The sequence below is a fragment of the Meriones unguiculatus genome, chromosome 3 (genome assembly GCF_030254825.1).
Source record: "Meriones unguiculatus strain TT.TT164.6M chromosome 3, Bangor_MerUng_6.1, whole genome shotgun sequence".
NCBI classification, from domain to species: domain Eukaryota; kingdom Metazoa; phylum Chordata; class Mammalia; order Rodentia; family Muridae; genus Meriones; species Meriones unguiculatus.
In genome coordinates this window covers 164,397,637-164,416,054 of record NC_083351.1, presented here as the reverse complement: position 1 = coordinate 164,416,054, position 18,418 = coordinate 164,397,637, and the positions used below count along the sequence as shown (strand labels likewise).

Here is an 18,418-nt window from a genome sequence, read left to right as displayed (position 1 = left end):
GGCAGAGGAGCCTGCTGGGACACACTGTGGATGACGGCATGCTCGCACACAGGATGACACCAAGGAATCCTCCCAGCAGGAAGCACTGGGGAAACGGTAAGGGGAGTGGAAGGCCAGGCAGCATCTCCACCCTGCCAACCAGCAGAAATGTCGTGCAAATAGCAGGTCTACAAAAATCTGTCCATTTAATGATGATTAATACATAAGCGAGGACGATCTGGTGAAGCATCAATAAACAGCTCCACAAAGGACAAGTCTGGGGTAATTTGGGGAGGTGACGAAGCTGTCAGGATTCTGGTGATGAGTAGTCTGTTTCGTCATAATGATTTTGTATTTATCCAAATCAATGGAGCTGTGCACTAAAGCAGTAAACTTTACAGTATGGAAAGCTTTAAAGCATATCTTTCAAAAGTGGCAGATAAAAAATAGACAAAAATGAAATCAAAATGTGTTTTAACTAATTTTTATCGATATATCAACATTCAACAAAAATTCCGTGTGGAAAGCTGAACACTTTACACAAACATTACAACATTTTTTTTTCTAGTTAGAACTTGCAATAAAAGTCCAGGAGAAGCAGCTTGAATCCAACCACAGTGACCTATAATTGTCAAAACTGACATTAAAAATAATGATTCTCAATTTTAAAGACAAAGAGAAGAATCCTATAAACAAGCAGGCAAAAATTCAAATTTCTATATTCAATCTCCCCCACCTCCCCACCCCCAAAAGATAGAGATCTCAGAACGACTCATGTAAAGAAATTGGAACGTAAGAAATTACCAGCCAGTCAAATTAAGATTGAGAATTTCAAATGATTTTGAAAATTCAGGACTTCTGTGAATATTGTTCATAATGAAAGAATCTCGCTATTACGGGTGCTTCGATTTACCAAAACCCATTTGAGACATCGCCCAAAGGACTATTGGAGAGATGTGATGTGTTTTATTACAGAAGTAAACCTTTTGAAACATGTGAAGATTGAACTGACAGACAACCATGGCTGGATTACCCTTTCCTAAGTCATGTTGAAACTTAACTTATAAGTGAGTATTAGCCATATAATATAGATAACCATACTACAATCTGCAGACCTAAAGAAGCTAAACAACAAAAAGGACCTTAGGGAGAATGCTTAATTTTCATTCAGAATGGCAAAAAGGATAGATACCAGAAGCAGTGGAAGAGAGGGAAGAGTTCAGGAGCCTACCATAGATGTCCTCTGAAAGGCTCCAACCAACAGGATTATGAAAGCAGATGCAGAGACTCACAGGCAAACTTCCGGCAGAGCACAGGAAGTCTTATGGAAAAAGAGAGAAATAGAAGGACCCGGAGGGGACAGTAACCCCACAAGGAGACTAACAAAGCCAAAGAATCTGGGCCCAGTGGGGCCTGCAGAGACTGATGCACCAACCAAGGACCATCCATAGAGAGGACCTAGACCCCCTACTCAGATGTAGCCCATAGGAAGCTCAATCTCCATGTGGGTTCCCAAATAAGGGAAGCAGGGGCTGCCTCTGTCATGAACTCAGTTGCTTGCTCCTTGAACACTTCTGCCTGGTGATGCGGCCTTTCCAGGCCACAGAGGAAGAGGATCCAGGCAGTCCCGATAAGACTTGATAGGTAGGGTCAGAAGGCAGCAAGCGGGGAGGACTCCCTCTTTCAGTGGACTAAGGAATGGGGATGAGGGAGAGGAAGAGTGAGAAGGGGACCAGGATGAGACAAGGGAGGAAGCTACAACTGGTTATAAAGTGAATAAATTGTAAAATATTAAAAAAATATTAAAATAAAAACCTTAACTGCCATGGCAACAATATTAAGAGGTGGGACCTTAAATGTTTACTTAACCCATGAGAGCCCTTGTGATTAATGTTGGTGTTAGAGTGAATCCCTTATGAAAGATGATTTCAGCAGCATTGTCGCTTAACACTTGCTGCCCTTCAGAGCTGGTAAAGACGCGACCTCTGCCCTTCAGATTACCCGCCTGTGGTATGTTGCTTTAGCAGCAAGCAGCTGACTCAGACACTGACAAATGTGACTGCTGCTTGCTTAGATGATGTAGAAAGATTGCACCACACAAAGGTAGAACGAGGAGGGAAGGGAAAGTCCATTGGTTGCTCATACATAACAATGGGAATCAACACGTTGTTTTAAAAGTTATTAGCCAGTAACACAGGCATATATTTCAAAATATAAATATTCTGGAAGGTGAGTTTTATGGGTTAATATCAGGTAAGAAACAAAAACTGAAATCAGAAACAGAGTAGGAACATTCTACCAATTCTTTTATAGCACCAATAGATACTGCATACATATAGAGAATTAAATCTAGTATATGTTATATTATTGAGATAATAAAAATCTTAAATAGTAAAATACATAGAAGAGATTAAAAGTACAACAAAAAAAACAAATAGAATAGGCAGTAAGTACATTGATAATTCTGACCACATATTTACCATAAAAATGAAAGAAAATCTCTCAGTCACCCATAATGGATAATGGAAGGAGAAATTCAATATTAAATACAAAAAGATGAACATGTCAGAAAGCAAAGGATGGCAGGGTGAGGTGGCACAAGCCTTTAATTCCAGTATTTGGGAGGCAGAGGCAGGAGGTTCTTTGAGTTCAAGGTCAGCCTCTCTCCTATGTTCCAGGACAGGACAGCGAGAGCTACGTAAAGAGACCCTGTCTCAAAAATCAGTAAACAATAAACAAACAAACAAAAATAGGTGTGGATAAGGTAGATGTGATTTTTATGGCTGTTAATTCCAGCACTCAGGAGACAAAGGCAGGGAATTTCCAAACTGAGGCCACCCTAGGCTACATAAAGAGTTTGAGGCCATCTTGGGCTATATAAGGAGGTTAGGGCTAGCTTGAGAGACACATCAAAACCTTCTCTCAAAAATGATTTTAAAAGGGAAGAAAAAAAGAAGGAAAGAGAAGAAGAAGGAAGGGGACAGAAGCAGCAACTCAAATGAATATAAACATTTAAGTTATAAATAAAATAGATATAAGGAATTAAATTGCATCTTGTGAACATAGCTGTGTTATTAACAAGGGTGAAATGCAGTTATAAAACAGACGTTACAAGTGGTAGAAATAAAAACACATTGCAGTTGCTGAATGCAATCCATCTTCTTCAGCTCATAACAGCTCAAGCATAGAAAATACAAAAAACATTATACAATTTTATTAAACTCTAAAAATAAATAATGTATTTTATGAGCCCAAACAACACTTTTAAATGGTTTTATTTGGGGAAATGTTTTTTTCCATTAATACCAAAGAAGATAATAATATAATTTACAAATAATTATCCTTGATCACAACTCAGTAAAGGTATTATTATTGACAAGATCAGACATAAAAAGATCCTTTTACTGGAAAGTTTATGGATCAAAAAGGAAACACAAAAAATTACTGTAGAGTTTCTAGAAACCTTTATAATAAAAACAGATCGTATTAAATTTAACAAAATAAACATAAAGCAATTCTTAGGAGATAAAAAATAGACCTAAGTTACTATATTAATAAAACCCAAACCAGAAAAATTAATCAATCATTTATGTAGCTTGTTAAAAGTTACATAAAGAAAAAAGTAAAATAATACAAAAGATTAATGAGCATAAAGCTTACATGTATTTGATATATAAATACAATTGGAATACTGCTAAATATTGAAAGGATTTATTGAATTATCCACAAAAAATGAATATGCCAAAATTAATACGCTATATATAACCACATATTAGAAGTCACATTAAAAGACCTCATTGTACTAACAGATCAAAGGTACTATGAACAAGAGATGTGTAAAATCTATGTGATATGAAATTTCCTAAAACAGTGCCAGAATACATAAATTACACAGGGGAACTAGGTAGACAACCGCAGTCCTGGGCAGAAAGTTTCAGAATAATGAGGATTATTCCCCTATGTCTTTTTCGAAAACAGTACAACTCTTATCTGTTTTGTTTTGTTTTGGATGGAAGTATCTAATTGGTTCTAAAACTATTATGGAAAACATGAAATAAAAACTATTGAAAAATTCTAAAAAGAAAAAAAAAACAACTAAAAGTATCTAGTCAGCCTGTGGTCTCATTTTAGTAAATGGTGCCACCTTATTCTCAGGTACTTGCCATAAAAGCTGGAGTCCTCCACCCCCCCTTTTTTCCACTAGTAGTTCAACATTCGTGTGTGTGTGTGTGTGTGTGTGTGTTTACCTCCACCCCAAAGAGCTAATTATGAAGCGTTCACTTGCCTCTTAGCTCAGTTTTTATTTCAGAAGGACTACCTTGTACTTAGGCTACCCACCAGCGTTCTCTTATTCCAAAGAAGAGTCTCTCATATTCCTACAGAAAACTAAAACAGAATAAAAATTAAAGCCCAAATTTCCCGTCCTACCAGTGCTGATGTGCTGATGATTCAGCAAGGAACTGAGCGAAACATAGCACTGCAGTGAGCTACACACACACACACACACACACTGTGTGAGCTCCTATGTCTTCATCTCCATTTGTTGAGCACTGGAATTGGGAAAACTATATTTTTAAAGGCATCTTGATGATGCTGAAGCCGGATGGGGTGAAAACACTGGGTGAGAAGTTGAAAGGGGGAATGGCCTAAAATCAGAGTGAGCAGAAATGTATAACGGGCATTAAAAACCATGACCATAGTGATAGCGTTAATCTGCACTTAAATGATTACAGAAACAGTCCTATTAACAGCAGGCATTGCCTTAACTTGAAAAGCATGTCTTACATATTACGGAATCCATTGCATAGTTTTTCATTTATAAGAACCCTCAAGAGAAGTTAAGTGTTCTTGGATTAGGAAAATATTTTATTGTTTTCTAGAGCGTGTTTATTTTTAATCTTACAGATACCTATTTGGGTAACAATTCCTTTTTTCCTGCTAACAAGTTTTAAAGATGAAACTAATGAAATAGCCATATTTAGAGTCAATGAAGTAAACTCAGCAAATATACATTCAGCTCCATCAAATAAAAAGTAGTTTGCTTGACAGTGAGAATATATCCATAAAAATTCAATGATTTCCTTATTTTTAGTAGAAGTATTATTTTGGCTCCATTTTTAAAATTCCACCCCTTCTTTTTTTCTTCTACCTCACCATTTCTAATTTCTGTTATGTCTAATGTATTGCCATAGTTCTACTCATTATGTAAATAGTAAAAGTGACCTTAGGGGTAAGGAGATGATCACTCCATCAGGAAAATACCGGTCATGTAAGCATGAGGACATGAGCTTGGATCCCCAGAATCCGTGCAAAAGCCAATCATGATGACAAATGGCTGTAATCGTAGAGTTTGGGATGCGAGGGGCAGATGGGCGGATGGCTGCAGCTCATTGGAGCAGCCAGTCTAGCTAATAGGTGAGCTCCAGTTTCAGTGAGAGATGACATCTCAAAAGATAACACTGAGGGAAGACTCCTGATGTTGACCTCCGGTCTACACACACACACACACACACACACACACACACACGGACATACATGGACAAATGGACATACGTATACTATACACACAGTCTTTTTAAAGCTTCATTGTAAAACTAATTGGAGTAGGTCTCCCAAAAGATATAGTGTTTATGTATAATTATATCTGGAAATCATTCATTCTGTCCTATGCCAAGCTCTTTCCATAAAGCTCTACTGTTACTTTGAAGCATTTTGCATAGTTATAATTAGAACCATTTGTTTCATGTGGTTAATGATTCTCTTTCCTACCACTATGCAGTCTCAGGAGGACAGAGCCATGTCTGGTTTATTCACTGCTGTATTTTACATATTTACCAATAAAGAAACCAGCTCCTCTGTAAAAAGACAGAATCATGTTGATTTTTTGTAGAAATTTGTCTTCTTTCAATGAATGACATAAGCATCAACTTCCCCTCCTTTACACAGTGGCCTGAGGATTCCTCTTTCCTTTCTGATATTGACATAACCTGTTCCTCCCCTACTGAACATAAGGCGACTCTTGATGGTAAGGGAGCTTTTGATCATCCTTTTATATAAGGTCTTATAATTTTAAGTATGAAAAGTTGATCTGTGGAGGAGGGGGCATCTAGCTACTTCTCTCCCTCTTTCCTCTCCTTTCTCTGCAAAAGTTTTCTTTCAACAAATGACAAATTCATATTTTAAATTTCTATCTGTGACCTTATTTTGTACAATGATGGCCCAGTGTTTGATACATAACATATCTTATAGACTTATTGGTTGAATGATTTATTCTACTATTACCTATGGACCATTATGCTAATGGTCCTGTAATCCCAGGACTTGAACGGCTGAGCCAGGACAATTGTTACAATGTCTGAAGCCAGCCTAAGTCACATGTAGAGTCCAGCTTAGACAGGGCTATGTAAAGAGACTTTATTGCAAACCGCCTCAACCCCAAAGAGAAGTTCTTATTTACTTTTTTTGTAATGAGGAAGAAGGGGAGAGAGAAATACAGGATAAGGTCGGTGGTGGCAGGGCATACAAAGCAATGGTTGTGAAGCAGGGAAAGGAAAAGCAAGGCTGTGGGAATGAGGATTGCAGGCGAAAGGACCAGGACAATAACTCCCAGTAGCATGAAGAGCAGTGCTAGGGAACGGTGTGCCTTTCTGTGGACTCTCAGCATGTGGGGAAGAAGTGGCAGAGACATGGCTGAGAAAGTCATGAAAAAGGGTGAAGCCTTTTCAGTGTCAACATGGACCAGTATAGAGATAGTAGGGACAGGGTGCTTTGTGCTGAAAGTGGAGCTGACATTTGGTATTCTGGGGTTATGAATAAAAGAGAAAGCAAAAGAGGATAGAGAAAAATTTGAATTTTGCTTTGTAATTTTTTTTGGAATTCTAACATTTACATTTATGTATTTTGTGTGGGAGGGCAGGCATGGCTTGCACATGCCTCAGCATGTGAATGGAGGTCAGAGGTCAGGAATTGTCTCTGATCTTCCAGTTTGTGGGTCCTAGGGATCAAACTTGGATTATTGACTTGGTAGCAAGTGACATTACCCGCTGAGCAGACTCAGGAGCCTTGCTTTATAATTTAAATAGGTTTAATGCTGCTTCCCACGGTGTAACTGTAACAATCTCCATTGCTCAATAAGATTGCCTGTTTCCAACTAAGCTGGCTAAAGTCAGAGACATTGATGGTAAAACCTATTATTATTCGTTATTCCCCTATTATTCATTACTTACTTACTATTCATCTGAGAAAGTGAGAGAATAATCATTTTTTTCTAATAACTACCCAAACCCAAAATTATAAATTAACAGAGCCAGATCAACAGAGAGCATCACAGAATCTGAGCACTTTTGAGACAATGGGGAAAGAGAAGCAGAAACAAAATGCCTGCCTTCCTTCTGTCCCAGTTTGACCATGGTTCCTCCATAAAGGCTATAAACCTCCCATTCCACTTGAGGCCAGCAGGTCTGAGTCTCAGTCTTGATGGTGTGACGCTTACATGACTCCTGCATTCCTAGGTGTTCTTCTTTGCCTCTTCTGTTTTAAACCTAAGGGAGCTTGGTGCCACCTGCTACTGGGCAGAGCTTAATCAATCACACATGCCACTCCCCTCATGTTGCACTGCCTCAAGCATCAAATGCTAGTTACTGCCTCCTGGGTGTGGGAGAGAATTCTCCCAGTCTGGGAGAAATAATGTGTTTTCCAACTGGAGTCAATTCTCACAGTGAAAATACACCAGGTGTGCTGCCTAGGTTTATTTCAACTTGATACAAGTTAGATTTGTCTGAAGGAGGAAACCTCCATCGAGAAAATGCATCCATGAGACTGGGCTGTAGACAATCCTGTAAGGCATTTTCTTAGTTAGTGATTGATGGGGGATGGACCAGCCCATTGTTGGGGGTGCTACCCTTAGGCTGGTAGTCCTGGCTTCTATACCAAAGCAGGTTGAGCAAACCATGATGAACAAGCTAGGAAGCAGCAACCTTCAGCTGTGTCTCCATCAGCTCCTGCCTCCAGTTTCCTCCCGAGTTTGACTTCCTGTCCTGATTTTCTTTAATGATAGACTACAATATGGAAGCGTAAGCCAAAAAAACCTTTGCCTCCCCAACTTGCTTTTGGTCATGGTGTTTCATCACGGCAATAGAAATCCTAACTAAGACAGAGGGTTAACAAAAAGTCCTGTGGATTTCCACTTAAGATAGGACATCTCAAAGGAAGAGAGAATGAAGCACAGTAGCAGGCTAGGCAGACTGAAATGCTGAATACCATGTAACCAGTGCTTGGAGAAAACACCCATGGAGGATGACTCTGAAGACAAGAGCAGAGCCTTTGGAGGAGTGAGACCACATCTTCATTCTCAGTGGTGCTACAACGTTTTAGTATAAGAAAGATCACGTGACCCATGCCACCCGTAGCTCATTTTTAGGTGACATGTGCTGCTTAAGAATAAAAGTATGTAGATGAAACGTTCTCTAAACGAATGGGAAATAGAATTTGATTTTAATCTCTACTAGTGATAAGTAATAGCTAGAATGCCTTTGGGGGAGGGGGCTTCTGTCTTCTTGATGAGAAAAAAAAAATGGTTTTAAAGATAGTAGAAAGTTTTCTCCAGGTTTCCTTCCTTATAAAAAAGCTAAAAACAAGAACATTGTGCCATAAAAAGCTAGGGATATTTGGTTTTTATTCTCAGAGAAAGAGAAATGCCACCTGTTTATACATATAAAAAGTCAAAAGAATACCCTATAATCTCATGACAGTCACAATGGTCCTGAAATGTCGTAGGAATTGCTAAGTTTCCTAAGAAGCGACTTTCTACTATTATCTTCTGATGTCACTTCTCCCAAGCCTGGGCTCTCATAAGTTAGCAGGACGCTTGCTTATCGCTGAACACCTGTACATTCCTGTCCTTGGATGCCATGTCCCCTTGCGACATGTTCTTCTACCAAGACCTTGGGTCAGCTAGGAGAGAGTCTCCCTAGCAGAACTGCTCCCCAAGCTCCCACAATGCCTGTGCTCAGCAGCAGGGGGCCACATCCCTGCTTCCTTCCTTTACTTGCTTGCTTTTCTATCTATCTCTCCTCCCCTCCCTCTCTTCTTTTCTTTATCTTTCCTCTCTCTCCCTTGTTTTCTTTCACTCATTCATCTTTTTATTTTTATTTACTCTGCTCTCATACAATCCATCCTGACTTCATCCCCTTTCCCCCTCCTCCCAGCCCACTGCCCTAACATTACCGCCTTTGCACTTACAGATTTAAGTACATCTCACTCTTGTGTATTTCAAGTCCCAAGTAAACTAAAAGATTTTTCTTTCTTACACAGTACTGAAGCTTCGTGCTCTTAATGTCAAAACTTAAAAGTGAATTGGAAACAGACACGTATTAAACTAAATGAAAGAATAGCTGGCTTTTTTTTTCTATTGCTGTTTGTCTAATTTTTTAGTGAAATTGTTTCTCTTTGACATAAAAATGAGTTATTAGGGTTTTCAGTCTCTTCAGGCAAAACAATATACACTGTGTGCTAAAAACTCAACATTGTGTCATTAGAACAAGTTCTATAGGTATAAATTTGCAGTTAATCCTCCTTCTCTATCTCCATTAGCTAACAATGCATGTAATTACTACTCTGCCAGCCTAGACATCTAAAACACTAACTTTCCCACAGACTCCAAATATTCAGTAAGTTACTTGCTACAGCTCATTATATTATAATGTATACCCCCATGCTCCTATTCAATGTGTATTAACTAAATACCACCCATATGGCAAACTTCAATATCATTTTTAGTATAATTTGTTACCTTTTGGATACAGTAGTTATAACAGCAGCAAGTTACCATTATAATAAAAGTAAATTTAACCAATTCGCTTGTAAAGCACCATTATAACCAATTCCACATGGGTCCATGTTCGGCATTCATTAAAGTGAAGAAATTTCATCGAAGAATAAGTAATTGGTTTTAATCCCATAATTATGTCCTCAAAAATCATTACTGTTAGGAACCAGGTCTGCCCCAGCCTGCCTTCAGCGACTCAGCACCAGCAAGCCATGTCATCACTAGACATAAAATGTGATTTGTTTTCATCCTTTAAAGAGTCTGCACCGTAGCATCCGGCTCTGTCTCTGTCTCTGCTCTCCTCTCCCTCTCTCTTGTTCCCACTCCAAGGCAGTCTTTACCCCTTCTCCCAAAAAATCTCTAGCATAAGATCAGTTGTGTGGCATTGCTTGGCCCTTGATCTGTCATAAAACTCTAACAAATACCACCATCAGTTGGTTTTACTTTGATATTTTATTACATATGTATGTATCTGTAAATAATCACACATGCCAAAATATGTAAGGTAGTTTCTGTAGCATAGTATTATGTAGTGTAAAATTGAATTAAAAGGGGAGAGATTTTTCTAAGGAAGTTTATAATTAATTCATAATTGGAATATGATAAGAAACTAGTATATCACACACTGAAGCCTATAAGAAAAAGCATCATGTCAAAACTGTATTGGAATATTATGGTAGCACATATCTAACTATGGTTTTGTAAGCTTTCACAAGCTGAGTGTGCCAGGCAGATACACCTCAAATACATTGTAACTACAGCTTTCTCAAATAAAACTTCTATTTCATTTAATTTTCTGAATAACTAAGTAAGAGGGACTTTTTTTAGATTTTTAAAAATTTACTTATTTTTTATTAACTACAGTTTATTCACTTTGTATCTCAGCTGTAGCCCCCTCTTTCATCACCTCCCAATCTCATGCTCGCACCCTCTTCTTCTCCTATGCCCCTCTCTCCCATTCCAATGATAGAGGAGGTCCTCCTCCCCTTCCTTCTGACCCTAGTCTATCAGGTCTCATCAGGCCTGGCTGCATTGTCTTCGTCTGTGGCCTGGCAAGGCTACTCCGCCCTCAGGGGGAGGTGATCAAAGAGCCAGCCCCTGGGTTCATGTCAGTCCCTGCTCCCATTACTAGGGAACCCTCTTGGACACTGAGTTGCCATGGGCTACATCTGTTCAGAGGTTCCAGGTTATCTCTATGTATGGTCCTTGTTTAGAGTATCAGTCTCAGAAGAGACCCCTGTCCCCAGATTTTTGGTTCTGTTACTCTCCTTATGGAGCTCCTGTCCTTTCCAGGTCTTTCTATCTCCCCTTTCGTTCATAAGATTCCCTGCACTCTGCCCAAAGTTTGGCTATGAGTCTCAGCATATGTTTTGATACCCTGCTGGGTAGAGTCTTTCAGAGGCCCTCTGTGGTAGGCACCTGTCCTGTTCCCTGTTTTCTCTCTCTTCTGGTGTCTATCCTGCTTGCCTTTCTAAATGAGGATTGAGCATCTTACCCAAGGTCCTCCTTCTTGATTAGTTTCTTCAGGCGTACAGATTTTAGTATGATTATCCAATATTATATGTCTAATATCCACTTATAAGTGAGTATATGCCATGTGTTTCTGGGATACCTTACTCAGCATGATCTTCTCTAGTTCCCACCATTTCATGGTTTCATTGTTTTTAATTGCTGAGTAGTATTCCATTGTGTAAATGTACCACAATTTTTGTATCCATTCCTCAACTGAGGGGCATCTGGCTATACAAATATACTATACAATAGCTTCTGGCTATTACAAATAAAGCTGCTATGAACATGGTTGAGCAAATGTCCTTTTTATATACTTGAGCATCTTTTGGATATATGCCCAGGAGTAGTAAAGCTGAATCTTGAGGTAGCACTATTTATAATTGTCTGAGAAAGCACCAGATTGATTTCCAAAGTGGTTGTACAAGTTTACATTCCCATCAGCAATGCTAAAACAATCCTCTACAATAAAAGATCTTCTGGTGATATCTCCATACCTGATCTTAAGCTGTACTATAGAGGAAGACTAATAAAAACTTCATGGTCCTGGCATAGAAACCAGCTGATGGATCAATGGAATCGAATAGAAGGCCTAGAAATAAACCACATACTTATGGACACCTGATTTTTGACAAAGATGCCAAAACCATACATTGAAAAAAAGGCAGCATCTTCAACAAATGGTGCTGGTATAACTGGATGTCTACATGTAGAAAAATGCAAATAGATCCATACTTATCACCCTGTACAAAACTAAAGTCCAAGTGGATCAAAGACCTCAACATAAAACCAGACACACTAAACCTGTGAGAAGAAACTCATTGGCACAGGAGAAAACTTCCTGAACAGAACACCAACAGCACAGGCTCTAAGATCAACAATCAATAAATGGAACCTCATGAAACTGAAAAACTTCTGTAGCAAAGGACACTCTCATCAGAACAAAACGACAACCTACAGACTGAGAAAGGATCTTCACCAACTCTATATCTGACAGAGGGCTAATATCCAGAATATATAAAGAACTCAAGAAGTTAAACAGTAACAAATGAAGTAATCCAATTTAAAAAATGGGGTATAGAGCTAAACAGAATTCTCTGTAGAGGAATATAGAATGGCAGAAAAACACTTAAAGAAATGCTCAACACCCTTAGCTATCAGGAAAATACATATCAAAATGACCCTGAGATTTCACCTTACACCCATCAGAATGGCTAAGATGAAAAACTCAAGTGACAGCACATGCTGGAGAGGACATGGAGAAAGAGAGATATTAACATTATGCATTTCTACAGACAGGAAAAACAAAAGTCTGCAAAGGGCAATTGGCTGTTCATCAGTCAATTGATTCTGTGGCTATATCAATGCTCCTGACCACAGCATGTACCCATCTCTAGCTGCCAGTCCCAGGACCTACATGCCCTCAAAGTCCGCCAAAGCCTTACAAGCTTGTTTCCTTATTGACAGAATAGGAATCATAATCCTGTATACCATAATTATTGAAATCTGGATGGAGAGTTTATGAAAGAAGTGTCCCTCAAAACATGGGGCTCAGAATGATGCTTGGTGATGGTGAGACAAGAAAAATAAATGTTGAAAACAAAGAAAGATTTGCTTATTGTCCTTTAATCAAAGTTTTTATGAAGAATAATACACCCTTTTAAAATGTCTTCTGGTTTTACCTTGTTTAATATAAAACTATTATATGAAGGCCACAGTGAGCCAAACTTATACAGCCATGGGAAGGGTAAACAGAGCAAGCTGGAAGGGAAGGTGAGGCCAGAAATAGGGCCTGGAAATATGGGCACCTGGACAACTGCCTGAAGTCACTATCAAGCCCTGTCTTCCTATGGTCATGTACATGTATTAGTCAGCTGCAGAAACCTACATGCGTGAAGGGCCACGCCACCAGGGGTCATGACTTGACGTGAGGAGGAAACGCGGCCCTCGCAGACCTGCAGACCACTCACCTCCGGGACGCGCGTGCCCTCCATCCGTGTGCAGCAGCATGGCGATTGGCATGCCCACGTTCTTGGATCTTCCCGCCACGACCACATTCTTCCCAAAAGTTTCAATTCCTTAAAAAAAAAAAAAAGTCTGTTTGAACGCATGGCTAGCAACAAGAAGCAAGTTAAACACACGAAAAGCCAACTGAAGCATCCTTTTAAAACTTCTAATTCGGATTTCATGCCCTGACTGTGGCATGGTCCCCACTGGATTATTTATAAGTTTTTCTTCTAACACCTCTTGGATTTGCCACGTCCTCTCTAATTATGTCCTCATTTCAAAGCCACAAAAATTCTCAAGTTGCCATTAAAGTCCTTTTCAATACTGAGTTTCACATGAAGTGTACAGTCTTAAAATATATGAGCTGCTAATTAGCCTAGGGGTTCATAAAAATATTAAGCACAAACAGCGATCAGACTTCTGGCAAGACTAGGGAGAGCACAGAGTGGAAGGTTCACACACTCTGACCTCACAGAGAGAAGCGCTAACCTTACCGAGTTAGCTCTGTCTTTTGCAGGCACCATTTCTTCACGGGTAAAATGAAAAAATTGGAAATGAGGCTGATCCAAGTACTGACGAGCAAGTGTGTGATTCTAGAATTTCTTGCTCTTGGAGAGTTTGTCTATGAATTAGAAATTGGCAGATTAGAAGGGAAAAGATGTTTCCAGAAAGGAAGTGACTGGTGGGAGCTGAAAAGCCGTCGATATGCAAAGCAACTGAGCCCCATGAATGTCCCCTCCAGCCTGTGAGAACATGATGTGTCTAGCATAGTCTAAGCCTACATGCTTTTATTAAAAATTATGGTCAATGGGTATAATTGACCATATAATTGACACATGCTCTTATCGGCTCTAGTTTTATGCTTATCATTTTTGTCACTTATAGACTAAAGTAGCTCTGTCCAGTCAAGGTCCCAGTGCTCATCTGCCGTTGATACCTGTTTCCCACAGACCCACATTACCAACCTGCTCGTTTTATTATTTCCCAAACAGCACTGGCAGTGGCAGGTATCAGAGAATGCTGATCAAGGCACAGTCTTCCAATATTGATAATATGAAATCCATCCACATCTTTTTCTGGGGCAATTCCATTGCATATTGTTCTCTCATCCACGTGGTCTGAAAAAATAAATACAACCGGTCTCCTTTAAAATTTATGTTTATGTGGAAGCCTGGAGAATGAAAAATGGGGACTTATGGCTAGATCATTCATGATTCATCTCCAAGAGTCATAAAATTATTATTCTTTTCTTGCCAACAGAGTAGTAACCCAAAATATACTTGACTAGTAGCTGCGATTGGCTACAGGCTGTTAACGGCTCACAATGGCTGCACCGGTGAATTGTATAGAATTGGACAATTCCAAGGAAATGCAGCAACAAGGAGGGAGAAGTCTTCACCTCAACATGCTTGCAGATTTAAGGGGTTTGGATCCACTTTTCCCATTACAATAGACTTCTGTTAAAAATGTGAACAGCCTAGATTAAGTGGGGTAAGAGAGAAAGCCACAGAAGACACCCAAATGTGGTGAATAAATTCTGTTAAGATCTCTGGCTAACACGAAACAACCTGCCGAGAAAACAAATTCCTGGGAGCCCATGTGGAAAGGCTGAGAGGCGGGTGCAGAGGACTTTCCAAGAGGGGTTACAGATGTGTCACATCAAACAAGAAACAAAGCTGACTTGGGAGCCAGGTTCAGGAGTTCTCAGAAACCCTCCGAGAGGACATTTAATAGGGAAATGCTGACCTTTGCCCCTGCAGATCACAAGAGAAAGGTGTCCACTGCCACCATTTCTATTTATCCTTTGGTTAGAATTCCTAGTTTAAGATGATAAGGAAAAGGAAAGAGACCCAGAAGTCACAAAGGAAGTAGCAAAACCACCCATAAGGGGCACAGTTGTTTATTCTGGATCTCTAAGGAATGTGTAAGATAATGACAAGAATTAACAAGGTCAATTCAGCAAGAACAGCCAGCAGAGTTAGTACATGAAGACCAGGTGTATTTCTGCCCCAAGCTGCAATCATCAGGAGATTAAATTAATTGTAAACTACTATTTCCAATATCTTACAAACAGCAAAATTCTTAGGAATGAACTTTTCTAAACTTGAGGGATAAAATAAAACCACAAAATAAAACCACAAAAGATTGCTGACAGTTGACAAAGGAAACACAAGTTATTCTCTGCTCGTAGGTTGGAAAACTCAGTAATAGGTCAGTTTTTCCCAACCGACTTATAAGGCTTTTGTTAGGTTCTGAAATATATTGGGAGATGTTCTGACATTTTTAAACACCTGGCACTACTGTATTCTTTGATAACACTTTAAGATGAACTACTTCTTTCAAGCTTCAAAAAAGCAAAAATTCCAGGCAAAGCTTTATGCTAATGGAATAAAGTTCACATCCTTAGCATGGCCATATTCCTCTGAAGAAGTTGAAGAAAATCATGTTTTCTCAAGTCCTCAGTCTTTGAAGCACTATATATGGTGATTTCTGGCAAACATACAGTACCACCTTGAAGCATACATTCTGGAAACAAAAAGACTCAGAAAATTTTATTTTCCAAATAAAATTTCAACCCACAGTAGATAGAAAGAAATGTTGCTATGGGATCTCAGGAGCAATAATTTAGACTCAGCCTGTTCCTTAACTACCCTCTCACATGGGTTATATGGCCAGGCCTTTTTTTTTCTATAAATACATATGTTTTAATTTTTTGATTAACTTATTTTTTAAAATTTCTTGTGTGTGTGTGTTTGTGTGTTTTAATATCTGCTCCCTCCTCCTCTTCCCTCCCGCCTCTCTCCCACCTCCAATCCTGCTCCTCTCATGTTCATGGCCTTTTTTACTTTAATTATTATTGTTACATACATGTTGAAGTGAGTAAGTATGTAAATGCAACCTGACGAATCCATTTAGTGTTGCACATATGTATTTTAAAAACTTTTAAAGAAGAAATATACACCACCCAAATAGCATTACGAGATGAATATGTTCAAAAACAGATGATAAAGGAAAAGGCAAAGCATGCGAAGAAAAGCAGAAAACTACTGTTGTTTTTGAAATTCTTGTACTTGAGGTTTTGAGGTTTTTTGTTTGATTTTGTCTTTGTTTTGGTTTTGAGAAGTTGTCTCAAAACAAATTATGCCGGTGAACTTGGACAGCAAAAACAAGGATGGCTTGCACCTGGGCATGGATGGGAAGAGACATTAGTGGTTACAGAGACGAGCCATTTCCTCTAAGACATAAATTGTCTCAGTGACTGTACTGTCACCATAAAATAGTAACATGGTTTTAAAAGGTGCTTGCTGAATGCTGCCATCTAGTGGTGCTACACTTCACTTACAAGACAGCTGTCTGCCTTTTTTTTTTTTTTTTTTTTTCAGAAAAAAATTGCCTACAAATGTTTTAAAGTAGATAAAAAAAAATGTGAGGATGGTATTATAAAAATCACATCAAAGGATTATTGAAAAAATTTTCTTCTCGAAATATTGTGTTTTTTTCTTTTAATGAATCTTAAATTGAATGAACAATAATTCACAGCTTATGGCATAACAATTCATTGTTATTGACATTTTGTTAGTGTATTGTATGTGAACATGTGTGCATGCATGAGTGTTTGTGCACACGAGTGTGTGTATATGTTTGTGTGTGTGTGTGTGTGTGTTTGTTGTTTGTATGTGTTCATGTGTTTGGAAGCCAGAGGTTAACATTAGGGATCTCACTCCCCTCCTCTTTTGAACTGGAGTCTCCGTGAACAGGAGCGTGTGGACAAGATAAGTTAGCGAGCAAGCCCCAGGGTCCCTCCTGCCTCTGCTCCCAGGGCTGGCGTTACAGGCACGCACCACCCCGCCCAGCTCTGTAGATGCGTGCCAGGGAACCAAGCTCAGACTGTCACATTTGCACAGCAGACACTTAGCCAGCTGAGTCAGCCCTCTCACGACACGATGCTGATATCAATCCCCAAATACCCAAATCTCAGTGATTTCTTTTTCACGGTAACCTAGGTATATCCGAACCTGCCACTGAAAACAAAAGTTATCGCCTTGACATTAACCTATGTTTATTCATAGCACAAACTGCCTGATAACCCATCCCCACCCCTGCCCCAGTGTGTTTTCAGTTTCACCTGGTTCCTGTATCCCTGGCGCCTTCTCTGAAAACCCAAGTCTAAAAGATTTAACGGCGACAAACAACATCAGATTGATGTTTCTACGCAGGAAATAAGTCAGAATTTAACATTAATATTCTCTGGCAAGTCCTCCTTTCTGCCGATTATTTTATTTAATGCTCAGAAACCTCTACAAAGCAGAGAGCATCTTCACTTCGGATGGGGATGCTGAAACAGAGAGTGTTACATATTGGTGAAGGTCAGAGCCAAGGCTCAATCCCAGACACCTTCATTATGAAATCTACCTTCCCGACATCACTGTTTCTGAATACTTAAAGGTGTATCATGAACACCTTCAAACACTTACAGTATCCACTCACTAGCTTATACTGACATCCTGGACCTGTATTAACTATAGCTAGAATATTAGCGCGGGAGCTCAGTCTGCTTGGATTCAAATTCATTTACGCAGAGGGAAGGAACTGAATCTCTGCGTTCTTGTCGCCAAATACAAATAGTGATAGTTGCACTCCCACAGGGTTATTGTGAGGACTCAAACTGAGGATTACATAACAAACATAAAATCTTCGTACAACAAAGACTGAATTCGGTGGATTAAGTCTTTGTTCACTGGTATTTTGTGTACATATTGTTGGCTTTGCATATAGACAAGAACACTCTCTCAGAACACCCTCACATTTGCTGGGGTCCCTTTACCTGTTTCTTATTCCAGGAACACAGTATCCAAGCAGTTTGTCTGTAGAACAGATAGGTAACCAGTGCCATCTACTGGCCGTTAGTAGCAAAGCCATCAAATAAATGTCACAAAGGCAACACGCAGATACATGCTTGATTTTGTCAGGACAGATTAAATACAATGTAGTCAGAAACTCTGACCAAGGAAATAGAGTAGTTTGGAAAAGAACTCTAAAACATTTTTAAATTATGAAAAAATATGTGTTTGTGGTATGTAATATGATACTCTGCCA

The 18,418-nt window shown here is 39.2% G+C and overlaps 1 protein-coding gene across 3 annotated transcripts in view; it reads right to left on the bottom strand.

Moving 5' to 3' along the window:
- Mthfd2l (methylenetetrahydrofolate dehydrogenase (NADP+ dependent) 2 like) overlaps positions 1-18,418 on the bottom strand; it is an 82,295-nt gene that overhangs the window by 42,989 nt on the left and 20,888 nt on the right. For all 3 annotated transcript variants that reach the window (XM_060380924.1, XM_060380926.1, XM_060380927.1), the window contains 2 exons: positions 14,287-14,439; positions 13,285-13,392 (listed from right to left, as the gene is read on the bottom strand). In XM_060380924.1, coding sequence (XP_060236907.1) covers positions 13,285-13,392; positions 14,287-14,439 — 261 coding nt within the window. The remainder of the gene's footprint in view (positions 1-13,284; positions 13,393-14,286; positions 14,440-18,418) is intronic.